The sequence below is a fragment of the Scomber scombrus genome, chromosome 13, assembly GCF_963691925.1.
Source record: "Scomber scombrus chromosome 13, fScoSco1.1, whole genome shotgun sequence".
Taxonomy (NCBI): Eukaryota; Metazoa; Chordata; class Actinopteri; order Scombriformes; family Scombridae; genus Scomber; species Scomber scombrus.
In genome coordinates this window covers 15,577,860-15,605,045 of record NC_084982.1, presented here as the reverse complement: position 1 = coordinate 15,605,045, position 27,186 = coordinate 15,577,860, and the positions used below count along the sequence as shown (strand labels likewise).

General features: G+C 39.5%; 4 protein-coding genes across 5 annotated transcripts; 2 read left to right on the top strand and 2 right to left on the bottom strand.

Annotated features, from left to right (window-relative positions):
• The first annotated feature begins 4,137 nt into the window (after positions 1–4,137).
• On the top strand, positions 4,138–7,738 carry cfap210 (cilia and flagella associated protein 210). Its single transcript, XM_062431168.1, has 9 exons — positions 4,138–4,186; positions 5,096–5,295; positions 5,412–5,585; positions 5,692–5,897; positions 6,098–6,254; positions 6,336–6,475; positions 6,567–6,759; positions 6,922–7,086; positions 7,385–7,738. The coding sequence occupies exons 1-9, from the start codon at positions 4,138–4,140 to the stop codon at positions 7,736–7,738; spliced, it is 1,638 nt and encodes a 545-aa protein (XP_062287152.1).
• Positions 7,739–8,379: 641 nt separating this feature from the next.
• Positions 8,380–14,907, bottom strand: ppig (peptidylprolyl isomerase G (cyclophilin G)). The gene is made up of 13 exons (XM_062431164.1): positions 14,816–14,907; positions 13,532–13,615; positions 12,917–12,991; positions 12,718–12,825; positions 12,486–12,530; positions 12,310–12,397; positions 12,150–12,179; positions 11,921–12,060; positions 11,618–11,798; positions 11,350–11,535; positions 11,171–11,261; positions 10,887–11,020; positions 8,380–10,555 (listed from the first exon to the last, which is right to left on the bottom strand). Exons 2-13 carry the CDS (start codon positions 13,590–13,592, stop codon positions 9,580–9,582), a joined length of 2,115 nt encoding a protein of 704 aa, XP_062287148.1. The 5' UTR covers positions 13,593–13,615; positions 14,816–14,907; the 3' UTR covers positions 8,380–9,579.
• Positions 14,908–17,946: 3,039 nt separating this feature from the next.
• On the top strand, positions 17,947–23,819 carry fastkd1 (FAST kinase domains 1). Of its 2 annotated transcripts, none has more exons than XM_062431163.1 (15): positions 17,947–18,149; positions 18,286–18,752; positions 18,842–18,910; positions 19,208–19,333; positions 19,427–19,825; positions 19,928–20,038; positions 21,022–21,153; positions 21,239–21,725; positions 21,804–21,918; positions 21,997–22,125; positions 22,242–22,373; positions 22,471–22,584; positions 23,132–23,276; positions 23,383–23,497; positions 23,614–23,819. In XM_062431163.1, exons 2-15 carry the CDS (start codon positions 18,418–18,420, stop codon positions 23,707–23,709), a joined length of 2,505 nt encoding a protein of 834 aa, XP_062287147.1. In that variant the 5' UTR covers positions 17,947–18,149; positions 18,286–18,417; the 3' UTR covers positions 23,710–23,819. The 2 variants fall into 2 exon arrangements, with proteins under 2 accessions (XP_062287147.1, XP_062287146.1); XM_062431162.1 differs by having other exon boundaries at positions 17,947–18,197.
• Positions 23,820–24,232: 413 nt separating this feature from the next.
• Positions 24,233–27,067, bottom strand: klhl41a (kelch-like family member 41a). The gene is made up of 6 exons (XM_062431165.1): positions 25,982–27,067; positions 25,736–25,893; positions 25,536–25,643; positions 25,253–25,438; positions 24,556–24,702; positions 24,233–24,447 (listed from the first exon to the last, which is right to left on the bottom strand). Exons 1-6 carry the CDS (start codon positions 27,065–27,067, stop codon positions 24,336–24,338), a joined length of 1,797 nt encoding a protein of 598 aa, XP_062287149.1. The 3' UTR covers positions 24,233–24,335.
• Between the last annotated feature and the right edge of the window lie 119 nt (positions 27,068–27,186).

Sequence of the window (27,186 nt, the reverse complement as noted above, 5' to 3'; positions counted from 1 at the left end):
GTTTGAACCTGCAGGAGTTATACAATAAACCTAAATCTTTCATCACGTCACTTGAAAGTATTATGAGCAGGTAAATGTAATACTGAGAGAAAAAAATGACCTAATTTTATGGAGCTGTCATTGAATCTGTTTTAACTTTTGCTCAAAAATGTATAATGATAATCAATAAGAGGATTATCAGTAAGAAGCAATCCTCCATCTCAGATGTTTTTAATAGAAACGTCTGGTAAAAGGCAATAAATCAAGAGTTTGAGCTGAGATAGGTGCAACAGATTCATTTATTTTCAATGTGTGCAATAAAATCATTGACTTTGCACTCTTGCAAGCAATTTGCATTATTTGTAGTTACTAAAAAGACATATATGTCCTCCGGTAGTATTAATCTTTAATTTGTCCTTATTATTATTAATATATAATAATATTATATATAATATTATTTGAACTAATTTGTTTTAAATTAATAATGTGCTCGTCAAGTCATATTTGCTTTTATTAAGAGTGTGTAACTTTTTGTAAATTACAATTTCTGATCCATAATATTTATATCTTAATCTGTTTCACTGACAGATGAGTTTGCTTTATGCTGCAAGCTAAATTCTCCATGAAGAACAATACAGACTGAACTGGTACACTTAACATAATCTGGTCAGATGAACCCTTTTACCTTCAAGGGGGGCCTGTTGAAATGAGGTTTGGATGCTGCAATACAATGTGGCTTCTTGGTAATTGTGTTATAATTCGATTAAACACATTCATTTAGAAATATGCACCAGTTCAAAGTGTTAAAACTTTTGAAACTTTTTAGGCAGGACATCAAAATCAAGCACTAAAGCAGAACCTGTTTTAAGGCCCTTTGGTGCCTGTTGATATTGTATTTTAGTGGTGAACATTAACAGACGATTATTCTAATTAAATAGCACACATTTAATTTGACATGTAGTAAGAATGTAGCTTTCAAGGACTGTGGGCTCCAAAATATCTCAGAAATCTCTAGAGTTCCTGATGTCATTTCCAGATTTAAGGAACTCCGTGCCAGAAACAGCAAAGCAGCCCCGAAACAACAGTTTTCTTACTGTTTTACTGTAGGGATGCTGATCTTTTTCTATAAACATAAAGCTGATGTACTTGACCAAAAAAACTGAACACATTTTCAAAAGTGTATTTTAGTTTTGTTAGTCCACAACTCCACCCTGCCTTCCCCATGTCTCCTTCTCATTGAATTTGAGACAAATGTTACACATTGAAACTGTTGTATCTTGTCTCAAGGAGCTTGAATCTGTCAAGGTCATTTCTCCACCAATCAGTTTACTTTTCCCCTGCAGCCATCTCCAAGGAGGTTAGCGGGGCCCTCTTGATAATTACGAGAATGTAGGCCTTTTCCAAAGCAGACCACTTGACTGTGATAAAGGCCTGTTAGTGGACACAGGAACAAGATCTCTGGACACAGACTTGCATTAAACTATCTGTGATTTGCTACAATCCTGTGTCTGGTTTCCTCTGACAACTATTTCCTTTGCTTTATGCTCCTCATTTTCAGTGACAGAAAACAGCAAAATGATAAACAGCCCTTCTCTATTTAAACTACACCTTTATTATTTTATATGTCAGACACCTGTGACTCACACAGGTGAGTTTAATTAGTCTGATTAAAGGAGAATCAACTGCTTGAAATCCAATTATCTCTTAAATCCTCTAACAGGTGCCAATACTACTGTGACCTGCTTTGATGTCTAAATACATTATAGGGCTTCCATGTGGAATTTATTTATTTAAAGTACTTTTAAAACTTTTCTGGATGAAATGATGCATTATTTAAAAGTAATTATGGTTGGGCTGGCTTTACATGGTGAAACTTTCACATAGTTGCAAATTGCATGAATCATAATTTTCATGTAACGTATACAAAGTGATTCAAAATAATCAGTCTCATGCAACATGATTTGATGCTTTATTTCACCAAGAATAACAGGCTAGGTTGGTTATTTTTCATCTGAAATAATAAATAATCTTTTTTTTTTTTTTTTTTTAAATAATTGTTTAATGAATATTTATAACACAAAGTGATCAAAAATATCAAATAGTGTACAAAGAAGATTAAACCTATTAACATCACAGAATGTGAGACAGATCCTGACCCTGGACAAGCTTGCCACTCTTCTCAGTCAACTTTACAGTTCACTCATTATCTATCATTAAAAAGGCATTTCAACATAACCTGCTGAATCTCAGCTTTGCAAAGCTCCCTGTTGTGAAACCTCATGCCCTTCAGAGTTTCACCAACATATTTGCCAAAGGTATCAGTGGGATCTACATCTGTTGACTGCTGCAGACAGCTAAGTACGTTACCATATATATCCATCTTGGTGGCATCATTCTCTTTGTTATAATCTCCTCCTCTTTTCCTTTGTTTTAGTTTTGGTGCTTAGGGGGGTTGTCAAGCTGGAGTCACTGGTACTTGGACCACTGTTAGCACTGGTGTCTCCATGATCCTGTTTGCCCTCTTCCTCCTGCATTATATTGAATGGTGTTCCTAATATTTTGTTGACCCCATTAACATACATGAGGGGGGCAAAATATTAGGAACACCATTCAATATAATGAACCCCAGTACACCACCATCACACACTATGACCTCAATAATAAACATAAAGCAAAATTATCACCTTTTTGACAATGTTAACAAAAAATGAAAACGTATAAGCTTCATAAAAGTAGAATTTATACCAGAACTGTTGTATTGGATTGAATCAGATTGCATAGGTGTGGCTGGTGACTGTATGTCTATTATATCAAAAGATGACTAGAGTATCTCAAGTAGTCTGTGAATTAAGAGGAAAAATGTAAAAAAAGAAAAGAAAAAAAAGTTACAATTGCTCCCAACCTCCCCTAAACAAACGTTGCCAGCTCACATTTGTCTGTTGACATGACTCAGCTGTTTGACTAAATGAAAACCTTCAGCGTCACCAAGCTTGCATGACATCTATGAGGATAACCTCCATCTTTAGGATCAAAACCATCTTCTACTTTACTAATTTGTTCATTTTGGTCACCTGACCTGTTATCAGGGTTGCGAAGGTTACTTTGGAAATGTAATATGTTACAGATAAGTTACCCTATTTAAAACGTAACAAGTAATGTAACTATTTCAATTATTTAATAAAAGTAATGTAACTTATCACATTTGGTTACTTTTCTAATTTTCTAATGAATGTTTTCAGCTGTACCCATCAAGCCCACCAAAATCAAAGTTCAGGTGTTTTTCATGGATATTGACATGATTTGAGGGAGATCATTTCTTATAAAGTAAGATTTATCTGTCATTTGAAAATGTACTCATTAGTTCATGTAGATTTTGATATTAAAGTCATAGCCTAATAAAGTCAAAAGTCTGGCATAGGCTTAATTAGTACTGTGACACCATTTAAGCCCATGTGTGCTCCAAATAAGCCCACCTCATGATTTATTTACAAAATATAAAAATATATTGATTTCAAAGAATTAAAAACAGCAATATATGTATTCAATACCATGTTAAATAGGCTGTTAAAAATGAGGGAAAAACCCACCTGAGAAAAATCTTATCGGTCTGACGTCAGATGTAACCCCCTTTGTAATCATCATTCATTTTCATGTAATTCAATTACACATTTCTTCTCTTACATTCATTTTGTAATTAAATGACGCAACGCCGTTACATGTAGCTAGTTATTATCAGCTCCTGATTGGCTGCTGCATGTCTCACTAATTACAGTGTTTAGCAACTGTTGCAGCTTTCTTTTAAACGTGTCAGGTGAGGTGCAGGTGATACACGGACCAAACTCTACTGCAACTAAAGCTGCGAGGAGGTTTCTCCGCGTAGTGCCAGCCTGAAGCAGCTCTGTGCAAAGATGGGACTCACTCAATTATTATTATTTTTGACCCCATGGTTTTAACAGTGAGCAGACGGTTCAATTCAAACAGCACAGCGCCACCTTTCGGGCTCATCCGTTGCTTGGATACGACGCAACAAATGCGGACTCGATCCAGCTCTGATAACTCTGGACAACATTACAGAAAGCTACAAGATTTCATCATCAAGTGGTTTATTTGATACTAGTATTCTCTCTGTAATTACTGAGGGAAAAATAACCAATACAAATGGCATCAGTGGTTCAGCACGGCCGACGGAGAGGAGCCAGTAAAAGTGGTGAGAGCTAAAGAAAGCTATGAGTCTTATAATGTTAACCTGTCATATTAACAGTAGTCTGGTATTTAGAAATGTTAAATGTGTCAACCTGTGATATTAATACTAGTCTAGTATTTAGTAATGTTAAATGTGTCAACCTGTGATATTAATACTAGTCTAGTATTTAGTTATGTTAAATGTGTCAGTCAGTCGCTACATTTAGAACAATGTCTTTTAGCTAGTTTAATTATTATGCAGCCAGATGCATGCTGAACTTTAGACACTTTCAAAGGAAAACAACTGTCTGCATAATGTTTAAGTGGAAAACAGGATATTATTATTTCTTTTTGTCATTGTTTCTCATATGCAGGGCTGTAGCCAGGATCACATGATGAAATGTTTGACTAGCAACCAAAAATAAATACATATTTTTTGAAAAGAGTTCACTTACTGTATATTTCATGTAAATACTGTTTCAAAGCCCTTTTCCACAATCCTAACATATAATTATGATGAGTACTGAATTCCTTCATTATATTTCACTTTATTACATTTCCCCCCATACAAACAGTCACGTTTGAGTGTATTTAATAAAACAAACACATTTAGTAAGATTTGTAATGTTAAAAGGCAATTCCTCAGGTGGTTCCAAATGAATATTACTTAGGATATCTGCTATTCAAACCCACTGTGTGTGATTGGACAGTGTTAACCGGTCCTTGTTTCAATCCCCACATTCACAGAAACTACATGACTAAACATGAGCTCTGTGTCCTCAATGGTAGCAGCCCTGCACAGATGAATACCTTTTGACCATTGTTTTGCACACAGGAAATACATATTCTATAACTATCTACAATGTAGATTAACCACCTAAATACAGGATGTCGTCTTTTGCTAATTTTCTGCTTTAATTTGAAACATCTTCAGCTGAGGGAGCCAGCAGGATGGTCCAGCCACCAGATCTCCGACAAGTCACTGTCTTAAGCAGGGCTGAATGGCAGAGGATTAAAGATGAACTGAACCAAGTGAACAAAGACGATGAGACACTGAGAGAGGCAATAGAAGAGAGGGAGGCCCTGCACCTGCGATCCAAAGAGGTGGTGAAACTGTGGTCCAATACCATCGCTGTAAGTTGACTGTACTCAGATTTCATTTGCTTTAGTACATCCAGATTGTGCTTTTAAAGGCTGCACCATGCTCTGCAGTAAAGCAAACAGTTGAAATACTTTGATGTTTATTTAAGGGTCAAAGGCAGAAGAAGCTGGAGGCAAAGAAGATTCGGGAGGAGATTGAAGAGGAGAAAAGGAAATTGACTGATATAGAAGAGGCCAAATATCAGGAGGAAATGCGGAGAGAGGCTGTTGAACAAGCCAAAAAACAGCTGTATAATCAAACCGACCGAGTCAGAGGGTTACACGTTAGTATCAATTGAGTGTTGATACCATTGCTGCAGAATCATTGTGCCACTTGGCTTTCATACATTAATGTTAGAGAATAATGACTCATTTTGACTGCTTCCACAGCGTGCGCTCTTGCTGACTGAAGTGATGAAGGAGAGGGAGGCCCAGATTCAGCTGAAGCAGAGAATAAAGAGTGCCTCTAAATATGTGGACAGAGATTTCCTGGAGACAGTGAAGGCCAAAGAGGATGAAGCTTTGAGACGGGAGCAGGAGAAAGCTCTCCAGAACAAGCTCAAATGTCAGGCTGTGGCAGAGGACCTGAAAAACCAGTAAGTCAGACTTCAAATCCAGCTTTGAACAGAATGCAGCAGCACCATTTGTCAAGGTATTCACAGATATGAAGGTGCTTTCTGTTTCAAGGAGATGCATTACTATTGTATTTTGGCCGTTGGATGGCAAATATTTCATGAGAATATACACCGAACATCCTGTTTTGTAAGAAGAATGTGAATAGATTACTTTTCTTCAGGATGAAGGACAGCGAGCTGGCAAAAGAGCGACACAAGCTGGAGACGAGGAAGGACGCGGAGGAAATCAAACACCTCGAAGAGATCTATCAGTGGGAGAGAAGAATGGAGGAGGAACAGAGGGAAAAGCAGAAGAAAGACCTTATGAAAGCTCACCTGGTAGGGTCTTAAGAGCACAGGGTGTTAAGTTTTTTGTGACTTTAACTCATAAGATAAAGGTTTCCTTGTGCATATTTACAGGAGCATCTCATGAACAGAGACATCATTAAGTCTACAAACGCACAAAAAGAGGAGGTGGAGGATGAAAGAAGAAAACTTTTTCTCTCCGCAAAGCAAAAAATGACGATGTTAAGGAAAAAAAAAGAAAAGGAGTTGTTGAGGTAAGACCCAGCGAACATCAACCCTCTCGTACACTAAATAATCTGCCTCAGCATCACAAAAATAACTCTGAATTCTTGTTGCATTGTTCAGCGAGGCCCAGATGCGCAGAGAGCAAACCCTAACCAAACTGGCAGTCAAACAGCAGGAGCAACTGGACAGCGAGGAGCAGAGAATCGCCAAGGCCGTGGATGAGCGGGATGCAAAACAGGCACAGAAGCAGAGGGACAAGGAGGAGAAGAGGATTGCGATGTTGGAGTCGATTGCTGCACACAGAGAACGCATGGTAACAAAAGCACAGGTTTATGGCATAAAACATGTTTAATTCATTTATATCAAATTGACTTTTCATGTGGGGTTGCTAACATGCGCCGTCAAGGAATAGAATTTGTTTTTGCTGCTTAATCCAGCTGCGGCAAACATAATCACACAATTTATGTCCTGTCAGATTCGAGAAAAGGAGCAGAGGGAGAAGATTACACAACAGACCACTCGAGACACGCTTCAGGCTAAGAGAGAGGGCGACAAAATATTTTATGAGAAACAACAACTGAGGGCTCAGAGGATGAGAGAAGATGCAAGAAAATTACAACGGTTCCATGCCGCACAAATGGTAATGTTAAAACTATTTCCACCACATATGGGCTCACTCGCAATGTGCCTCTAAAAGTGGGAACATTTGTTGTCTTCTTTTATCCATCACTAGTTTCTACTTTAAGTATCTCGCCTGTACTGAAACACTTTTTAATAGTAAATCTTTTAGATTTACTTTATTTTTTTCTCTCTGTACAGCATATTGAATTCCCCTGATGTATGACGTGCATGTGCAAAAAGCTGTCTTGCCACATCCTTACAAAAATGAATTTTTTGGGGTTGTTCTCTGAAAGTTCACGTCCATCTTTTCATTACAGGCTGAAAAAAGCGCCAGGCATCATCAGCTGAGAAGTGAGGAATACATGTTTGAAGTGAAAAACGCAGAAGCCATCACTGAAGAGGAAAACCAGTTTCAGCTGTATTCACGGGACGTCATCAACGCAGCAGCAGAGGCTCAGCGAAATGTGTTTCCACTGTGCAAAGCTGCGAGGGAAGGGATCGGAGGGGGGCTCGGCCCCAATCTTGGGGGAGCGGGGCCTAGCTACCTTGCTCAGGACAGTACTGGTGCTCAAATGCCCCAATATGTCTCCAGCACCACCCAGAACATTAAAAAAATTCACGAGGTTGTAGACATTGAAGATGCAAAGAAGAGACTTGGATTTACATGGTGATAGTTAATTCACGTTCAACAAATTTTGGTTCAAAGAATGTTCCCCTAAATTTACCATCAGTAAATAATCTGAATATTTTAATAACGTTAAAATATTTTGACAAAAACTGTCAGTAAGGAGTCCCTCATTCACTGTTGCATATGTAAGACAGTAAAGAGTTTACTCCGTGGTGAGCAGGAAATTGTGATTTTAAGTTGCTTTGCTTTCTTACTCAGGGGGAAGGGTCCCCCTCATTTTCTCAGGTACAAAATGTAATGTACTGCATCGTGGGAGCGTTGGGATAAAGTAGTGTCCAGCTGGGTATCTCTCATTGCATGTTGTTCCCATCTTCCTGAAATCTGAGGGCACTACATGCTGCACTATAGACACCACTCTACATGATTAATAGGGAGCAATTTGGGGCCCAACCAAATCTGTAAAGGTCAGGGGTCCTAAACTAAGGTTCCTCATATGGGTTAATATAAACAAACACTGAACCTGAAGTGAACGTACCACTGTGGATGACAGTGTAAATTTCCTGTAATAATGTTATCGTTGTTTATGTAATAGTAATTTTGGGTGCTAATAATGTTTGGACAACCAAAAGATGATATGATATTGTTTGTAATAGCAATTATAAAATATTAAAGCAGCTGTTTAAAATCAATGGGGAAATTTTTAATTCATTCTACACCGCAGGGAGTTGCTCTTAAAACCAGCGTGCACAAAACAATTCATACAAACTGATTTTATGTTGTAATTACAGCACGAGAATTACAGTAATAGGTCAATGAATGTAAAAAATAAAGAAGTCATGAATGTACATAATACATCATTAACAGGGGTAATCATGCAAGAAATTGAAATGAGTGGGTTTATTTTCCAGACTGACTGCTATAGTAAAAATAACTTGACAAGTAACAAACATTTTGCAGTCCTTATCCCCAAAATCAATTGCATTAAATAACATTAAAACTAACGTCAGTAGAAAAAGTATTGGGGGGTGGGGGGGTGTCTCTGTTGCAGTAAAATTTTTGATTTTTGTTTAACAAACTTTGTGAAAATGGAACTACTGTAAAGCCAAAATATAAATTTCCCAAAGAATCCAAAATTAAAAAATACAGCCTTCAAACAGACTTCTGGTCATGTACAATTGAAAGAACATAGGGTACTTTTACACTCTGCAGTCCACATTGTAGGTGAATGAATTTCTGCTCGGTCACAAATCATTTAATCATTTTCTCATCACTGGCCATGCAGCTCCAGTTACCCATCAGTAGTGTGGAGCACTTAATCCAAGGGAAATTCAGTCGGCAATCCATCCAGCCGAATCTCATGTGATGCTACAGTCTGTCACTGCAGCTTTGAGTTGTTGTATTAAATGCTGACAGTTGTTTTTACTGCTTGATCTTTTTTCTTTTTTCCAGCACAGCTTCCATCTGTTGCGCGCTCTCCTCCGCAGAGTTGGACTGGCCTTTGAGAGCACCGGGACGAATCCTAGAGGGCTGGTAGCTACGTGGGCCGCTTGAGCAGCCCATTAAACAAAAGCAGCAGCGTCCTCCCCTGCCCCCTCAGGCTAGTCTGTGTAAAATAAGGAAAAAAAAAAAAGTCCTGGGCCATTTTTTTTTTGTCTCAGTCAGACCCTGCTTCTCCGTTTATTACAGTTAAAGGATTGGGGTCGGACAGGCTGTATTGTAGAATCATTTAAGTTTGGGCTGGATGTGGATTTTCTTTCTTTTTTCTGCACTCAATGAGGAAAGTCCTCCACTCTGGATGGTAAGTTTGATTAGATACTGAATGCGTAGAGGATATAAAAGGGGGAAAAAAATTCCGATCTATTCCTTTAAGATATTATCATAGGCTCAGTCGCTGTCGGAGCTCGAGCTCGATTTATTCCTCTTGCTGCTGTTTCTGTCTTTGCCTTTTGTACTATCTGGTCTTGGTCTGGCTGGGCTTCTTCTGTCTTTGGAGGTACTATTTGACGCTCTCCGCTTGGGATCTGGGCTTTTATGACTCTTCCTTTTATCTTCTCTATCACTCTCAGAGCTGCTGCTACGTCGTCTCCTTTGGTTGGCAGATTCTCGGTCTTTCCTATGATTTGACTGTTCGTTGCTGTGGTCTCTCTTATTGCTCTTACTTCTGGAGCGCCTGCTCCTGTGCGAGTCCCTAGTCTTACTTCTGTCTGGACTTCTTGGTCGAGGCTCCCTACTCCTGGATGTTCCTCGCCTCTTGTCCTCCTTTTCACTGTTGTGTCGCTTCTGCTGACTCCTGCTGCGTTCCCTGCCCCTCTCTCTGTCTTTATCTCTTTTTTCCTCTTTGTCTTTTGACGCTGCACGTCCACCCCTGTCCCTGTTTCTGCTACTCGATCTGTGCCCGTCTTTTGCAGTTCTTTCTTTGCTTTGTGACTTTGTCCTAGTTCTCTCACCATTTCTTCCTTTTGCATCCTCTTTAGGCTTTTTATCAGACTCGTGACCCTTATTTCTGTCTTTATTGTGATCGGAATCAGACTCCTTTTCTTTCTTACTAACACTACGATCTTTGCTCCTCGAGCGATCTTTCTTGTCACTTTTGGGCTTGTGACCCTTCTCTCTGCTTTTTGACCTTCTACTCTTTTCTGGGCTCTTACTGCGGCTTTGAGATTTGGCCCTTTTCTTTGCCTTCTGTTTGCTGTGCTTCTCATCCTTCTGCTCAGTGTCCTCTTCTCTGCTTTTGGATCTATGAGATCGCATTTTCTTGTCTTTTTTACCCTCAGCTGTGTGTTCACGCTTTGTGCTAGAGGTCCTTCTTTCTCTTCTAGGAACTTTAGCTGCCTCATCTTTGGCCTCATTCATATCACCTCTGTAAAAAGAAAAAAGAAAAAAAAGAAGCACAGAGTAAATGTCACCAACTGAATGTGACAACTGAAACAGTTTAATTGTGCTGCAGTGGAAAAGGAAAACAACCTCTTTGTATGTATGATTATATATATATATATTTTTAAAATTTGTGTTTGTGTGTGTATATATATATATATATATACACACACAAACACAAATTAAAAAAAAAAAACCCTGCCAAAGACAACATAACTCCCATGACGTCTGTTACAGTCCCAGTAATTAGTAAACCCAAAACTGTCCTCAAGGCAGGTGTGTGTTTAGACTCTCTTTAATAAGTGAGGGTGGCTTACTTGTCACCCTTAATCCAGCGCTCGCCAGTGACCGCCCTCATCCTCTGGCGCTTCATCTCCTGACGCCAGTGCGGAGGAGTTTCACTACGCCGAAAACGATCCCTGGACCTTGAACGAGATGGAGTCCGGTATCTCTGCATGGGAGAAATGACAAACCACTTACATTACACAACTCTCTGGGCACAGACAGTCGCTGCATTATCAAAGACTTCTAGTATATTCCAGTGTCATTAAACACATTAAAAACTGACAAAATGTATAAAGTCTTGCAGCAGTGCACTTACCCTCGGACCCCTGCCTTTTATCTTCCTGCCGGATCGTGTCATCACTAATCTTCTATGATATGCTGACTGAGAATTATATGTTATGCCAGAACTGTGAACAGAAAAGTAAGAAAATGAACAGATGACTGCAGCACAGTAAATTAAAAAATGTCTGAATGTTTGTCAAAGACAGGACCAACCTCTCTCTGGGCCTTTCCTCTTTATTTCTCTGCTCTTTCTCAGCCTCCTCTTTTGGCTTTTGGACTGCCTGCGGGCTTCTCCTCATGAGGAACCGATTCTCAGGGATCGGTGGTATTTCTTCAGGACGTACGGTAGATGTAACCAACTCTTCTTGTTCTTTCTCTTCAGCACTTTCAGGCTCTGACCTGTGAAAACATCAGGGCTCAGACAGAGACACTGGGTGCCGTTCACACTGAAGACAGTAAAGTAAGAAAATAAATAAAATACCTTTTAGAGTCCTGCTTCTTCTTCTGCTTCTTTTTTTGCTTTTTTGCCTTCTTTTTCCGCTTCTTAGATTCTTTGTCAGATTCTTCAGAATCAGAGGAGGATTCGGAGGAGCTTTCAGAGTCGCTGGAACTACTGCTGGAGCTGGAGGATGCTCGCTCTTTCTTTTTCTCATTTTTCTTGGCTGCATACATTAAACATTTGGTTAAAAGCACTACTTTGTAAAATCTAACAACTACATCTGCTCAGACAATAGCAGGAATAAAATCTTAAGTTTAAAAAATACTGAAAATCTTTCAAACAAACCTTTAGATTTAGGGACGAGCTCTCCACAGTTCAAAACTTTCACCTCAGCATATGGTCTGCTATTATGATCCGTTTTCTGGTTCTCCATGGTTTGGACAACCTCTTGGCCAGAAATCACATGACCGAAAACCACATGGACGCTGTAAACAAACAAAAATACAGTAGCTATGTAGATCTATGTCCAGAAAAACACACTGAGGGTATTGTGCACTAATAAAGCAACACTTACCCATCCAGATGTGGTGAGGGTTTTGTTGTTCTGAGGTGCCACAGAAGGTGAGTCAATAAAAACAAGAAAAAAAATGACAAGATAAGTTTAGAGATGAGAGGAACAACTACATATACATAAAATCAATAACATACAGTATAGTAATTGAGGTGTTGCTTACATGAAAAACTGTGATCCATTTGTATCTTTGCCCCTATTGGCCATAGACAGCAGGTACTCCTTGTTGTGTTTAACAGCAAAGCTTTCATCTGGGGGAAAAGGATAAGATTGTACTGCCATCTTGAAGCCAACGTCGGTTTGGATAACAAGTGACACCTCTGACAGCGGCGTCTTTACCTTCAAAAAAGCCTCCATAGATGGATTCGCCTCCTCTTCCATTGCCTTAAATGTCAAAGAACAAATAAAACGTGAGCAAAAAGTGCTGCTGCAGGAAAGATGAATTACATTATGAAACGCTGTTGGTTGCTGCTTTCTCAAATCAATTTAGTTTGGTTGATGTCAGCTTTGTTGCTGCTTTCAATATTATATGCAGACATCATCAGTGCATGTAACAGGTGAAAAAACTCACCTTCACTGAAGTCTCCTCCTTGAATCATGAAGTCTTTTACGATTCGATGGAACAGACATCCTTTGTAATGGAGAGGTTTCTGAGTTCCTTTGCCGATGCCTTTTTCACCTGGAAGACAACAACAGTACTCATTAATGTTCGTCTGTGCCAAGGAAACACATTTGCTGACATACTTTTAACGTGAAAATTAATTTGTCACCTGTGCAAAGGCATTTGAAGTTTTCACATGTTTTGGGACAGATGTCTGAGAACAATTCGATGACGACTCGGCCAACTGTGAGAAGAGAACGAGGTCAGAATAATTTGCTTTTTTTTATTGTGATGGCACACTACTATCAGTTGTTGGTTTACCTGGTACACCTTGCAAAAACGGATGATATGTAATACAACAGCCTGACAATAAACATCCTACTTACATGAAGGTGTAATGGTTGTGTTAAAACTGTTTTAGAGATGTGCTGATTCAACTTTATGGTCATTTCTGAGACTGTAGTTTGTGGTGATGTTGAGCTGTATATCTATATTGTGAGGTGTTTCTACTATTACGTCTACTCTACGATGTTAAGTTTTAGTAACAAGCACAACAAAACACAATATAATTCAATACAATTACAAACTTAAGCAGTAAATTGATTCACTTTTCCATCAAAAAAAAGTTTTAACTCAAACTGACCTTTACAACACTAATGAAGGTGAGATTTATTGCAGATGGCATGATGTTAGACTGCATTAGTTTAAGCTCTCTTTGCCCAACATATAGTAAAGTGAGTGAATGTAACACAAAGCAATCAGGAAGTTAAGGTTGTTTTCTTACTGAGCACATTGCCGATTCCAATGTCAAGGAAACATCGAGAGCGCTGAGCCTTGATGCCCATGATCACCTGCACTGAATAAATACCTGAGGTGAGAAACATAGACAAGACAAATATAAGCATTAAACAACTTGAGTATTCACATTAGGTTATTAATAACTTGCCATGAGGGTGGGTTCACAATTTTTCCAAGTCCGTCTTAAAACAGCAGTCAGGTGCCCATATAAACTCTGAATGAGGTTTTTCTCACTGTAATCATTCCTCCTATTCATACTGGCTATTAAAAGATTCCCTTTAAATGTAAGTGATGAGGGACAAACAGAAAGAGGGACTCAATATCAAACTCAGGTATATTATCATTCAACACTATTACTTTTGTACATAATGTTACTATGTTTTTTTTACTACCATTGTTTGTTTGTTTTATTGTTTGTGTACTTACTTATTATTTATTGTTCTTCATTCTTTCTATTGATACTCTTGTATTTTTGCAATCCACTTGCTGCTGCATGATGTAAATTTCCTCACTGTGGGACTAATAATGGTATATCTTATCATTGGCAGTAAAAAAGCTGCCTCGTTGAAATACATATACTTGATTAGACTCATTTGGAAGACTTCAGATAAACTTTTAAACAGAGGGATGCTTGTAGATTGTGTCCTCCATTTCTTACATCGTACGTGAATTATTATAAAGGGATCTTTTAATGATCAGTATGAACAGGACGGATGACTATAGAAAAGAAACAGAAAACCTGTTTCAGTTTGCATTTGGGCTCCTGGCTTGTTTTAAGATAGACTTGAAAAAAATGTGAACCCGTACTATGAAGATCAGCAAGGGTAAAAAAAATCACTTAAATACCAACTGGACATCGTTGAAGATGTCTAATAAACAGAATAAAGGTGTAATTGTAATTGAGTGAAGAGCTCCGTTTGTTTTTGACTGGCAGGCTAATGTTAGCTACATGACCTAGTGCGACGCTTTTTAAGTCTCGCCTGGTTTGTTGTGTTGAGTTTGTGGAGAAAAAAGTTTCTGCTTTTAAAAACCACAAATGTTCTTAATCATCACCCTCTCCCTCTCTCCATCTCTCTCTCATCAGTATTGATTGTAACATTAGGTTTCATACACGGTGGGCACACATTAGCGTCAGGCCTCCTGTTAGCATCAGCTAGCCGGAGCCATAAGGATTATTTTACCTTCGTTCGTTTGAGCTGCTGCTACTTCAACATATTACTTGCTGACACATATAGCACATAAACACTTTAATAATGTGAAGTCACAGCACCTGAAAAACCGAGGATATCACTCCACAACACTGCTGGCTCTCTCAGGCGACATGTAGGTGAAGTTTCATTCAGAGTGCGGCTGCTTTCTGAAGATGGCGCGGCGCGGACGTCAACGCTCTGGAAGAACCGTGCGCCAGTTTTTTTTAGGGGGGGATTTCCGGGTGTTACGGTGAACTTAGAGACCCTTCAAATCATGTGACCCGCAGTAGGGGAAAGAAGCATTTACATCCTTTACTTGAGTAAAAGTATCTGATATATCAAAGTAAAGTAAATTTAACAAAGTAGATAATTAAAACCGATGAGTCCGATGCACAAGCAGCATTTTAATATATCAGTCACAGCCTGATTTTATGCAAAATTAGTAGATTTAGCCGGTAAGAGTTCCATACTTTTACTGAAGTATAATTTTAAATGCAGAGTTTTTACTTATAATGAAGTGTTTTTACACTGTGGCTACATTTTACTTCTTCCAACACTGCAGGTCACTGAATCTGAGTGGTCACCAAATACTGTGTTACACCGACAGACTTGATAACTTGCCTGCTGCACACTGCTGCCTCTTGCAGGTGAGGGGTAGATTGCATCCTTTAAGACAGGGGTGTCAAACTAATTTTAGTTCAAGGGCTCAAGTGGGTCAGATAGTAAAACCACTGCATAATAATAACCTATAACTAATATATAATATATAATATAACTTTACCATAATAAACCAACTATTTACAAAACAGTTTTGATTCATTGACGCTCATCACAGAAAAAGCTTTATCACAAAGAAAAGTAGTCCCAAACATGTCAGGGCTGTCAATTTGTGGTTACCCTGGTAAAAGATAAATGTGTCCAAGCCCATCGAGGCAAATTTGTCCTTCAAATCTGAATCATGTTAGAAGTCAATTATCTCAAGTTGGACGTTCACAGGCAGATCAGAAGACTTGACTGTGAATGGTGAGTGAAAATAAGCGACGTGTTTTATTGAAAATGTTGAATTACTTTTCTGCAGTTTTCATACTTTGCAAAGTTATCCAGTGGGCCAGATTGGACCCCTTAGCGGGCCAGTTCTTGCCCACAGGCAGTATGTTTGACACCCCTTCTTTAAGATGTCTGAAAATGTTAGGCTGTTGTGTGCTATGAATTAGAGGAAATGAACATTACAATGTAAGTGATGGGGGCCAAAATATACAAGCCTCCTTCGTGCAAAAATGTATTTAAAAGTTGATCTGAAGCAAATATGAAACTTCAGTTGTCCAAATGAGTCAAATCTAGTAGATATCTTGCAGCATTACAGTCTTTTTAGTGCCAGAGTCCCTTTTTTGTCACTATACTTCCACTGCAGCTCAACAGAGAAACACTGTCACAAAGAGGGAGTTTGGTGCTAAAAAAGACTATAAATGAGTTAGTCATATTCACTTGATATGATTAACTCAGACCGTTGAAGCCTCATATAAACTTCAGATACATTTGTAAATGCATTTTGGCACAAAATGGCTTCCATCACTTACATTAAAAGCCCATTTGAAGCAGATCTTTCAATAGGCAGTGTGAACAGGAGGAAGGATTACAGCAAAGAAAACCTCTTTTGGTGTTCATATGGGCACCTGAGTGTTGTTTTAAGACACACTTGATATAACAATGCATTATTTTAGGTCTACATCTCTCCTCAGTGCCCTTTTCTCCAACATTGCTGCCAACATTGTGATGTACATTTAAAAAAAACAAAAAACCGTAACCCCAAAATAACAAAATCAACAGCTTTTCAATAAAAATATGAATGGGCACCCAGTTTGCTCTCTGTCAGTGTCATCACTTTAAGCTGAATCTGACCATGTGACAGTTTAATGTGGCTTTACCGGACTGTAATGCCCATGGATGTATAGCAGTGGTCTCCAACCCTGCTCCTGGAGAGCTACTGCCCTGCATGTTTTAGGTATCTCCTCACTCTAACTCGTTATCAAGCAGCTGAGGCTCGTCAAAGGGCTTGATAACGAGTTGATTATTAGAATCAGGTGTGTTAGAGTGAGGAGATACCTAAAACATGCAGGGCAGTAGCTCTCCAGGAGCAGGGTTGGAGACCACTGATGTATAGTAATGCCCAGATTTACAGGAGGGCATGGACGTATGAGTAGGCGTGGCACGTAAATCGGTTTAAGCAAGGAGTTTGTATGCCCTGAAATTGATCTGCCAGGTGTAACTTTCTCTGTTGCTGCATAAAACGTTCCCCCGTCTCTAATTTCTGTGCATTTAAGGATTCAATATTTCAGTTTTTTTTTAGTAGAATTTAACAGAGAGGTGTAACAATTGATTAAAAAAAAAAAAATCCATCATACCATTTTCGTTCACAACAGAAGACTCATGTGCAACCCTGTACGTCGCTCAGTTTTTCTTTTTAGCTTGTTTCCGATATTCAAATCTGGCAAATGAGAAAAATGCTTCTTTTTAAAGCAGCAGTGGTTTGTATGTTCATATGTGTGTAAGATGTCTGTCTGTGGTTATACCAGCATATAACTCTAAATTCCCTTATAATGCACCAGGATCACCACCTCTGGACTACAGCCATCACAATAGAGAAGTGCACAGTTGAGCGACACATACTGTAGAAATACTGGATTTAAACTTTTGTTTCGTCCTGGTCAAGCATTTTATCTTTCCTGATAGATAGTAAACATCTGTAGAATCATAAAGACATACTTTAGTGCTCGACTTAATCTTGGACAACAGGTACAAAATAGCTTTTTGACTAGTCCCCCAAGGTTTGCATAGGTAACGACCAAGTCCCAGTGTAACATACAGAGGTCTGAGGTCTTAAAAGAAGCATTAAAAACTGTACATGATTGTATTTGCACATTTCATATGAGTGATATGTGAAATTAACAGTGGTATGCAAAACATTTAAGCGGCTGGTAGCCTGTTATAAATGTTTATTGACTGCATTTGCAAATAACATCGCTACAATTTTAGCCCCATGCTGGAGCTGCTGCCTGAAAGACAAAACCCAGGACATTAAAATACTGCCTCTCGTCATGACACCGGCTACGGAAGTGAAACATCAGAGCGCACATGCTAGGTGATTTTGACTTTGAATAGGGGGGTTTTGATGACTGTTTTCTATTTGTATTTATTATATACTGCTTAATCTTCAAAAATCTGGCTAAGAGTCCACCGGGCAAGGGGACACTCTGGTTGTCGGTCATTTTAAGTGATTGTTTGTCCATCCACGTGGATACATCGTTATCAAACTGAACTTCAGTGTGGTGGTGTTCCAGAAGGAAAGTCATATGTTGTGTCTGAATGAGGCTGTCTGTTGGCTTCTTATGTGGGAGATGAACTCCTGAAGCTGAGGTCAGCACCAGCCAAGTTTCCCATTAAATGCAGTTAATAAGACATAATGTAAGAAATTGTGATTCAGTTAAAATGTGTGTTTTTAAAAATGTGTTTTCTTCATTTTAAAGAGTCACCTTACATCCTCTGCCTCCAGATTGTAGCTTGGTGGATGTGGTGCCAGTTGCCTGAGCCTGCCTGTCAGTTTCACTTTGAAGTGGACCCTGTGTTGGTACCATGAAGACCCCAGTTCATGTGCATACTTAATCTGAGCTGAGGGTCTGAGGCGATGTTTCGTCTCCGGTGTGTGAACTCCTGCCTTCGTAGGCTCCTTCATGGGGGGACAGTGAACCCAGACCATGTTCTGGAGCAGTTGAGGGTTTGCTCAGTTGAAGACCGTGTATTTGATGTTGTGGGCAAGAACAAGGCCAAGCTCACAGTGAAGCATGTGGACTGTGCCGTGGAGATGCTGTGGCAGTTTCAGAAAGAAAAACCACAATTGCTGAGGACTGTTGAGCTCACCAGGAGCCACCCACAGTTCCTGACACTTCGGGTTTTGGCAGAGAACAAAATCGCCCTTATGGATGATTGTATGTTGGTGGACATGCTTTACAATTTCCTCAGGTACATTAAAATGTATAGACACCATCACTTTGAAGATCATGAATTTGAAATATGAAACAGCGTGACAGCATATATCATCTCTATTTTAGGCTGAATGTGGATCACCACGACTCTCTGGTGCAGCAGCTGGTTTCAGAAGCTTGGCGAAGAATAGAAAGGTAAGAGTGTGTTAATTACATTTTAATTCTTTATTTATTTTTTACATGAGAAAAAAACTGATGAAGAAAACAAACAAACAAAACAAGAATAACTGTTCAAAAATGAGTAGGAAGAAGTATATGCTTTTAGGTTCCTATAAATAGTGAAGAACCAACAATCCCAAAACCTGAATATATTACATTTGTTATAAAACAGAGAAAATGTTTGCTTGATAAATATGAAAACTTGTGTTTAATTTTCCGGTGACTAATTGTTTCAGAACTAGTGATTTGTTATACAAATGTGGATTTTTGCAGATTTCCAATGTCTTCCCTGTCCAAGTTTGCCATCTGTCTAAGTGATCAACAACTTCAACACAGTTCTCTGATGGGTCACATCACCAGTATTGTGGATCAGAAGTTGTCATCTATTGATGATGCCAGGTCAGCCATTAGACAGATCTGATCAAATACCCTCAAAGAATAAGTGCCTCCTATTGTGTGTATTTACTCTCCCTGTTGGCATTGTTTTCCCAGGATCCTAACTGCGTTCATGATTAGCATTTCGTCCCTGGTATCTCCTCGTCTACGGGATGCCCTCATTAGCAGGGCAGATCATCTCCTGGACAGCATGGATCCCTCACATTACAACAACCCCCGAAGAGTGGTGCAGTTCCTGCGTCACCTCAGGTACAGCCACCGCCCTCTGCTGGAGAAGTGCAACCAGATCATCTTGAGTAACATTCCCAGGCTGGACGCGGAGAACATCGGCATGATCATGGGGCTGTATCAGTCCCTGCAGTTCAACAACTGTGACTTCAGGCTTGCTGTTAAACAAAGGCTGACAGAACTGATCGATTCAAGCACTGAACCTTTCTCCTTCACTAAACTGTTTGTCGCTCTGGCTCCTATGGCCAGCCCAGAGATCAGAGAAGGGTTTGTATTTTTTTTATCAGTGCAATCATGCATGATTGGGAATCTAAATGTTTTACAGCAGTCCTTGAGTCTCACTCTTCCAATCTGGTTTATTCCTCTTAGGTTGGAGAACACTGCTCTCCTGTTGGCGGATGAGTTAAATGCACAGCAGGCCCTGGCTGTAGCTGAAGCACTAGAAGAGATTCAGAGCAGGAACCTTAGCTTGATGAGCAAGTGAGTTCATATCTTTTGAGTTCATTTGGCACCTGGATAGCTTTAAAGCAAGTTCCGGTTTTTTAAGGTATATCTTAATACAAAACTCACATACCATATGTGTGTTGAGAGAGCTTTTTGTTGCCTGTGATTATTCCTTTTCTCCATACTGGTGATGAAAAGATCTCTTTGTGCCACAGCTGTGGAGAATTGGAGAGCAAAAGCCGCAGTCCTTCTTGGTGAAAAAAAGGCATTCTGAAATTCAGTTAAAGTTGATATGACGCTTCAGCAGTCTTGCTCTCAAATTAATGGGTGTATTCTGAATTTGTGATGTTTTACTGTAAGTACAACATTCCTTATTTGCCCTGAGTGCGTCCCTGCTGACACATACTGTTGTATTGTCGGAATTAAACACTTTCAGTAAAGCTGCATGTGAATACAAGGATGATATACTAAAGATACGAAGATGCTGGCTTGGCTATCTCTGCTGCATCTCCATCTTTCATCTCCATCCTTCAGCTGAACTTAACAATGCATTTTTGCACTGAATGAGCACTTTAGATTTTGTCACTCATATCTAGTATAATCGCTTCAGGCCAGTATGGAGAGGAGGCATAATTAAGGCATTGGTATGCTGAAACCTCCTCCGGCCTCTCTGATGTCGGTATTAGGGGGTTATGTCTGACAGTAAGCAGGGTTTTAACTCTAAAATGTCAAGCCCTCTTTTGTTATTCTTTACACATCTACTTCTGTCATCGTTCATGTGTTCATATGAGCCAAACTCTATGAATGCCTTCGAAGAGTGAAGTCTGAAAGCGCATACTGTTATGCCCATTTAAAGACACAAACAATTACATTTTTGCCTTCAGATGTAATCAGACCACACATTGATTTTTTGAACTCTCTCATTTGAAAAAAAATCTGAACTACTATATTAACATGCTGTATGTATGTACCTGTACTTTTGAAAAGTAAAATGTAAGAATTATGAAATGATTTTCCAGAATTGCAGCAGTAATCCAAAGGAACCTTCACGCCTACAAGCCAGTGGAGGTGGCCAGAATCACCCAAGCCCTTCTTCTGTTGCAGTATCAGAGTCCCGAACTCTTTTCAAAACTAAGAAACATTTTGGTCAAGTAAGTGTGTATGTGAGCAAAATTAAGTCGTTTTCGCTTCACACCAGTTTGGTAAAATATTGACTCTTTACACTTTACCTTGTAGCCTTTTGCAGTGCAGCGTCTTTCCATATGAAGTGACCATGTTGACACGTGTTCTGTCCATGCTGCCTTCACCTCGACTCGAGGATAGCGTGATCTCGCGGGTAGATGCAGTGGTGACCCAATGCAGTCTCGGTGATCTCAACACCATCTCTTTCACCATTGCCAAGTGGGTGCGCAACGATCCCTCCTACCGCCACAACACTCCCAGTAAGTACGTCCGTCTGCTGCAGAAGCTGAACCGCTGCGGGCACGAGAGGCTGCAAACAGCTGACCGACTAGACTTTGTTCTTGAGGAGCTTAGGTTCATTTCGGGGGAGTGGTTTGACGAAATGCTGCTCGAAGAGACAATGGTCACACTGCAGAGGATGATGGATCAAATAAACTGGACAAATGTGCCGGATTTGGCCCTCTTCTTAACCAGGACAAACCACCTCTGCCCTCCCTTGATGGAGCGTATCACCAGTGTGGCTATTGAAGACATTGACAAGGTGCTTTAAGATACATCGCATCACGTTAAGCCTGAATTAAATATATATTAATTCTGCTTTTCCTGTTCCATTTTTAAGATTCACCATTCAGCAACATATGCCACCCTGCTTCCCTTTTCTGTCCTGAATTATGATCCTGTAAGAGCAGACGAGTTGTATGATGTTTGTATACGGCGCTTCACTCCTCATATCAGTAAGTGAATTGCCAGTTCACTTTTTTTTTTTTCTTGTTATTTTAAACTTACACTAACACCTTTTTGTGTATTTGTAGGTTCCTTTGACCCACATCTGCTAGTTCTCCTGGCATACACCCTTGCAGTAGCAGACTGCTTTCCTGAAGAACTTGTCAGAGAAATCTTCAGTATAGACTTTTTGGGAAAACTGGATGCCCAACTTGAAAGTATGTCCGCATTTTACTTAGAACTTGGAATTAACAGGAAAATAATAGTTTTGAGATCTAAGTATGCCACACATGTTTGGTAGAACTAATGTAGGTGTTCACATTACATTTTACAGCCCTACCTGATGCCCTCAACATGCGGACCCGACTGCGTCTCATGGAGCTCAATCGCGCTGTGTGTCTTGAGTGTCCTGAGTTCCAGGTCCCGTGGTTTCATGAGCGCTACTGCCAGCAGTTGCAAAAGAAAGGTAAATGCACAGAGATATAATTTTTTGATTTTGGTGGGGTTTGAAGTTGGAATAAATAATTTTATGCTATTGATTCTTTGTCAAAATGTGTTTTTAGGGAATGTCTCTGTCAGTCCTGTGCAGCAACAAATCCACAAAATGCTGGGTGATGTTCTTGATGGTATTAACTGTGTCCGATTAGCAGTCGTGACTCCGTATTTTTACACCGTAGGTGAGTAATACTTATTATTATTACTGACTCAGTATAAGGTATTGATTTGATAATATTCCACTCCATCTTCTCAATTCTTAAAAATAAATGCACATTTACTAATAAAAAATGTGATTTTGGGCTTCATAAATAAAAACTGACTTGACTAATGAATTTTCATTCAAACACAGAAAAAAATTGTTTAAGTACACAACAAAACAAAGCAAAACAAGATTGACTCAGCAAGATCAACAAGATCCTTTATGTGGATACAATGGACAGACCTAACCCTCATCCCAACATCCATATTTAAACAGTGTATTGCTCTTGTCACACCATCCTTCTTGATGATCCATTCTTAGGAGGACCAAACCCCAAAATGCAGAACATGTTGGTACAAGCATGTCTAACATAGTATCTTATAGTGCTTCAGTCTGTGCAAGGAAACAAAAGAAAAGAAAAACCTTAATAATGAAATAGCCTTTTGTCAGCAAAATGCTCGGTAAACCACAGGTTTGAAGAGGTGGTTTTATTTGACTATAAAAGACATTTTACTTTGTCTTTTCAGACTTTGAATGCATACTGGACAAGAACCTCCAGCCATTGCCATACAGCGAGCAGAGCGCACTACAGATCTTGGACAAAGAAAAGGTTCATTGGGGCACAAGCTTGGTGGAGAACATCAGGGATGAGCTGCCGCCTGGAGCACAGCGGTAGATATATATTCACAACACAGCTGCTCATTATTAAAGATAAAGACCTACTACTGCCAGTCAGCATTGAAAGATGTTTGAAACTTTGTTTTTACTTCTCTCACAGTGTTGCTGTGGACTTCCTCGATTCAAAGTCCTTCTGCAAACAGTCTCATCATATGAAAGGTGAAGCCCTAATGAGAAAGAGACACCTTGAAATTCTGGGATATCGTGTTGTTCAGGTGAGAGAACATCATCCATGGTGACATTCAATTGGATTGTAAATCTGAATTTTAATACATGTCAGTACTGTTGCAAAAGACGCAGACCATATGGAAATTTTCTTTTTTTTTAACAGATCCCTCACTTTGAATGGAACTCTATGGAGCTTTCTACACTGGATGCTTGGAAGAAATATCTAAAGAAGAAAATATATGGAGAACTTTTTCCATAATGGTTAATGAAACAAATGTTACGTTAAATGCTGAGATCTGAGCCTGGGTTGGAAGAATTTCTAGGCAGAGTTGCTGAGTGCTTTAAATACAGTAAATTATCATTTATCAAGTGCTCCTTATTTTTTGTGATGAAGGCTAAAGTTGACATGAATCTACCTCATTCATGTTAAGTGAGATTGTATATTATGCGCTTTTGTATTAAACAAGTTTTCTTTTATAAATGTGATGCTTCATTTCCTGTTTCAAACTTTGCTTCAAACCAACCTTCAAAATTAAAATGTCAAAAGGATACAGTAAGTCTGCTGGAGATAATATTTTAATGCAGTAGAATTACAAAGTACACATTCTGACTGAATGGAAAAAGAACATTTCCAGTTTGATGTTTGCATTAACTTTCTGTTACAATAACAACGCACACATCTAATGAGTTGGGGTGGTGGGGGTTTACTCAACAAGAGATATACACCATAAACGATGATTTCTGGTCCACACAACAATGACCGTTTCATTTTAGACCCTGATGACTATAAGAAACAAGCCAATTAAAAGTAAAATACATTTTATTTAAACACAAAGTGATGTTAAAATGTTACATGACAGTTGGTTGTATGACCCTGAACTGTTGTTACAGTTTTGGCATTCTGGCTGCATTCAGGCGCATGGACACACAGGAGGATCCAGCTGCATAGCGCATCTCTTTAATCATCCCTGTCCACTGTTTTTTGTCATCTTCATACCTGGAAGGAGATAAAGCATTTAGCTGTATTACACAGTTGAGAGAGAGAGAGATGTTTTGTATCACAGTGTTCCCCAATATTCAATGCAAAGCAAAAAGCAACACATACTGCCAAATGTCAATGATTTCACTGGGTGCACACTCTTTGTTCTCGTTTTCCACCATGGTGAAGCCTCCTACTGCGTACATCAGCCCTCCACTACTGACCAGGTTGACTGAACTCCTCTCCTGAGGAAAATCTGTGAAGGGTGACCACCTGCAACAAGGTACATTTAATTAAATAATGTGTGTTTGTTGTTAGTGTCTGCTACTTTAAAAAAAAAAATCAGCAAGCGTTCCTGGATATTTTTTATTTTCAATATCGATTCAAAGCAGTACTGTTCCAAACTTGGGGATCGGGACCCGAAAAGTGCTGACATGATAATTTAAGGAATATGAAAGAGAACTATGTTTCTGTTACACATACTTGTTTTTTCAGTCTTTTTTCTAACTTGTGTTTTCACCTCTTTAGCAGTATAAAAAAGTCAAATTAAGTAATCTGAGAAGGAAAATCATGCCTTAGTTGGTGTACCCATAGCTAATGAGCATAAGGCCACAACCTGTGACAAGGGGTCAATTGAGCTAAAAAGGTTGGAAAACCACTGATTTAAAGCATGAAAATATAGAAAAGTATACAGAAGTACAACTGATATTTGACTTTAAATACTAAGAAGTCTAGTTTAATATGAAGTGGTCTAAAAAAAACCCCAGCCCAGCACATTTCATAACTTTGAATGTACAAATTGTAATTGTAAAACGACACATACTTGTTGGTCCCAAAGTCATAGGCTTCACAGGAAGCAATGAGGCCTTCTTCATTGACTCCTCCAATCACAATAATATTCCCTTTGTAGATAGCTGCCCCGAACATTGATCTGGGTGTCTCCATTGAAGCTACCTCCTTCCACTCTGACTTCTTGTGGTTGTATGCAAACATCTTATTTGTGGCTTTACTTTACCGGCAAGACAAAAATAATTCCCAGGAAGGATTAATGTAATGTGAAAATCAGATTGTGACTTCATGTAAATGTTCTGGCATGGCAATCTTACTTGTCATCTGTTTTTCCTCCAATACAATACACCAATCCGTTCTCTGAAACCACACAGTGCCCGTGGATTTTCAAGGGTAATTTTTTTGTTTCAGTCCACTTCATTTTTCTATAAGATCAGAGAAAGTGTTCAAAAGTGAAAACATGTCAAAAGCTTTCATTAAAGAAATCCACTGAACTACCCACATGGTTGCAACTTACTCAGTGTCATAGCACATAACGGTGTCATGAGATTCATTGGACTGTAAATCTTTCCCTGCTACTGCAAAGATGAGATTGTCACATTCTCCCATACCAAACAGACACCTGGGGGAGGGCATGGGAGGCAGAGCAATCCATTCAGAGGAAAGACAGTCCAGCTGAAAGACATACATTCAGGATTTTTTTAAAACAAAGTGAGGGATGTCTTTGTAATGCAATGTTTATTAAACAAGACTTTTTCTGTACCTGGTAGAAGTAACACTGCAGTGGGGCTTCATTATCTTCTTCATCTACAAACAGTCCTCCCAAAACATAGAGATTGTTCTTCTTTGACGCCAGACTGACGTGGTTTCTGGGGATCTGCTCGGCCATCGCAGCAAGGAAACATTCATTCTCCACTCCATCGTAGGCAACAGCAGCCGTGTCATTGAGCATCATCACCATGTCTTTGGTATACATGCCATATCTGCGGTTATCATTCAGGTATCCAGGCAGCTTTCCCTCCTGTCCTTCTTCATCCTCTTTACCCTTTGTCTTCTCAGGCAGCTTCCCTGCAAAGGCGTCCTTGATGACTTTGATTTTTTTAAGAATCTCAGGATCTGCCTTAATGAGTTCATCCTTCTCAACCTTTTCCTTGAAGTACTTCTCTGGGAGGAGGCGGAAACGAACAACCTCGAAGGCCTCTTCTAAAGATTTCACTCGCTTCTCTTTGTCTTTCCTGATCCATCGCATGAGGGTCTCAAACACCAACTCCTCTTTTTCTACATTCAATGCATCTGTTCCAATAATAGCAAAGAGTTCATGTGAGGCAAGCTCTAAGAAATCCTCATCCTTGGACAAGATCTCAAACCGATCTGCAATGTAGTCTCGAGCTGCTACTGCCAGCCTTTGGGAGTTCAGCATCAGTGCCAGCCTGTAGACAGCAAGGCAGTTCTTCTTGGTCAGCTTCGTCTGGAGATAATTCACACAAACTGTGAACACCGAGGGGATCTGGAAGCGGTTGGCAACAGTCAGAATATCCTGCACATTGTTGTCGTTGATGTCAATCTCTGCTGAGTACATGTAATTCACAATTGCCTCCATAATATTAGGGTCCAGATTCTCCAGAACAACGTCTCTTTTGCCCACTTCCTCACCATCCATGGAGAAGTAAAGCTCCCGGAAATACGGACTACATGCTGCCAGAATGAGCTGGTGGCAGGGGATGCTCCTGTCTCCGACCTTTAGGATACAGTCGATCAACTTGTTCTCATTCAGAAGCTCTTTCAGTCCATCTTGGAGCAAAGTGCTCTGAAAAAGACGAAGATCTTCCCTCAAACTTTGGGAATCCATTCTTTTAGAACAGGAGTGGATGGGAGTGCCGGCAGTGCACAACTAACTGACTGAATGTCCTAGCTGGTGAAGACAGAGAATTATAGGCAGGCAGGTCTGAGGCCACAATATAACTGTGC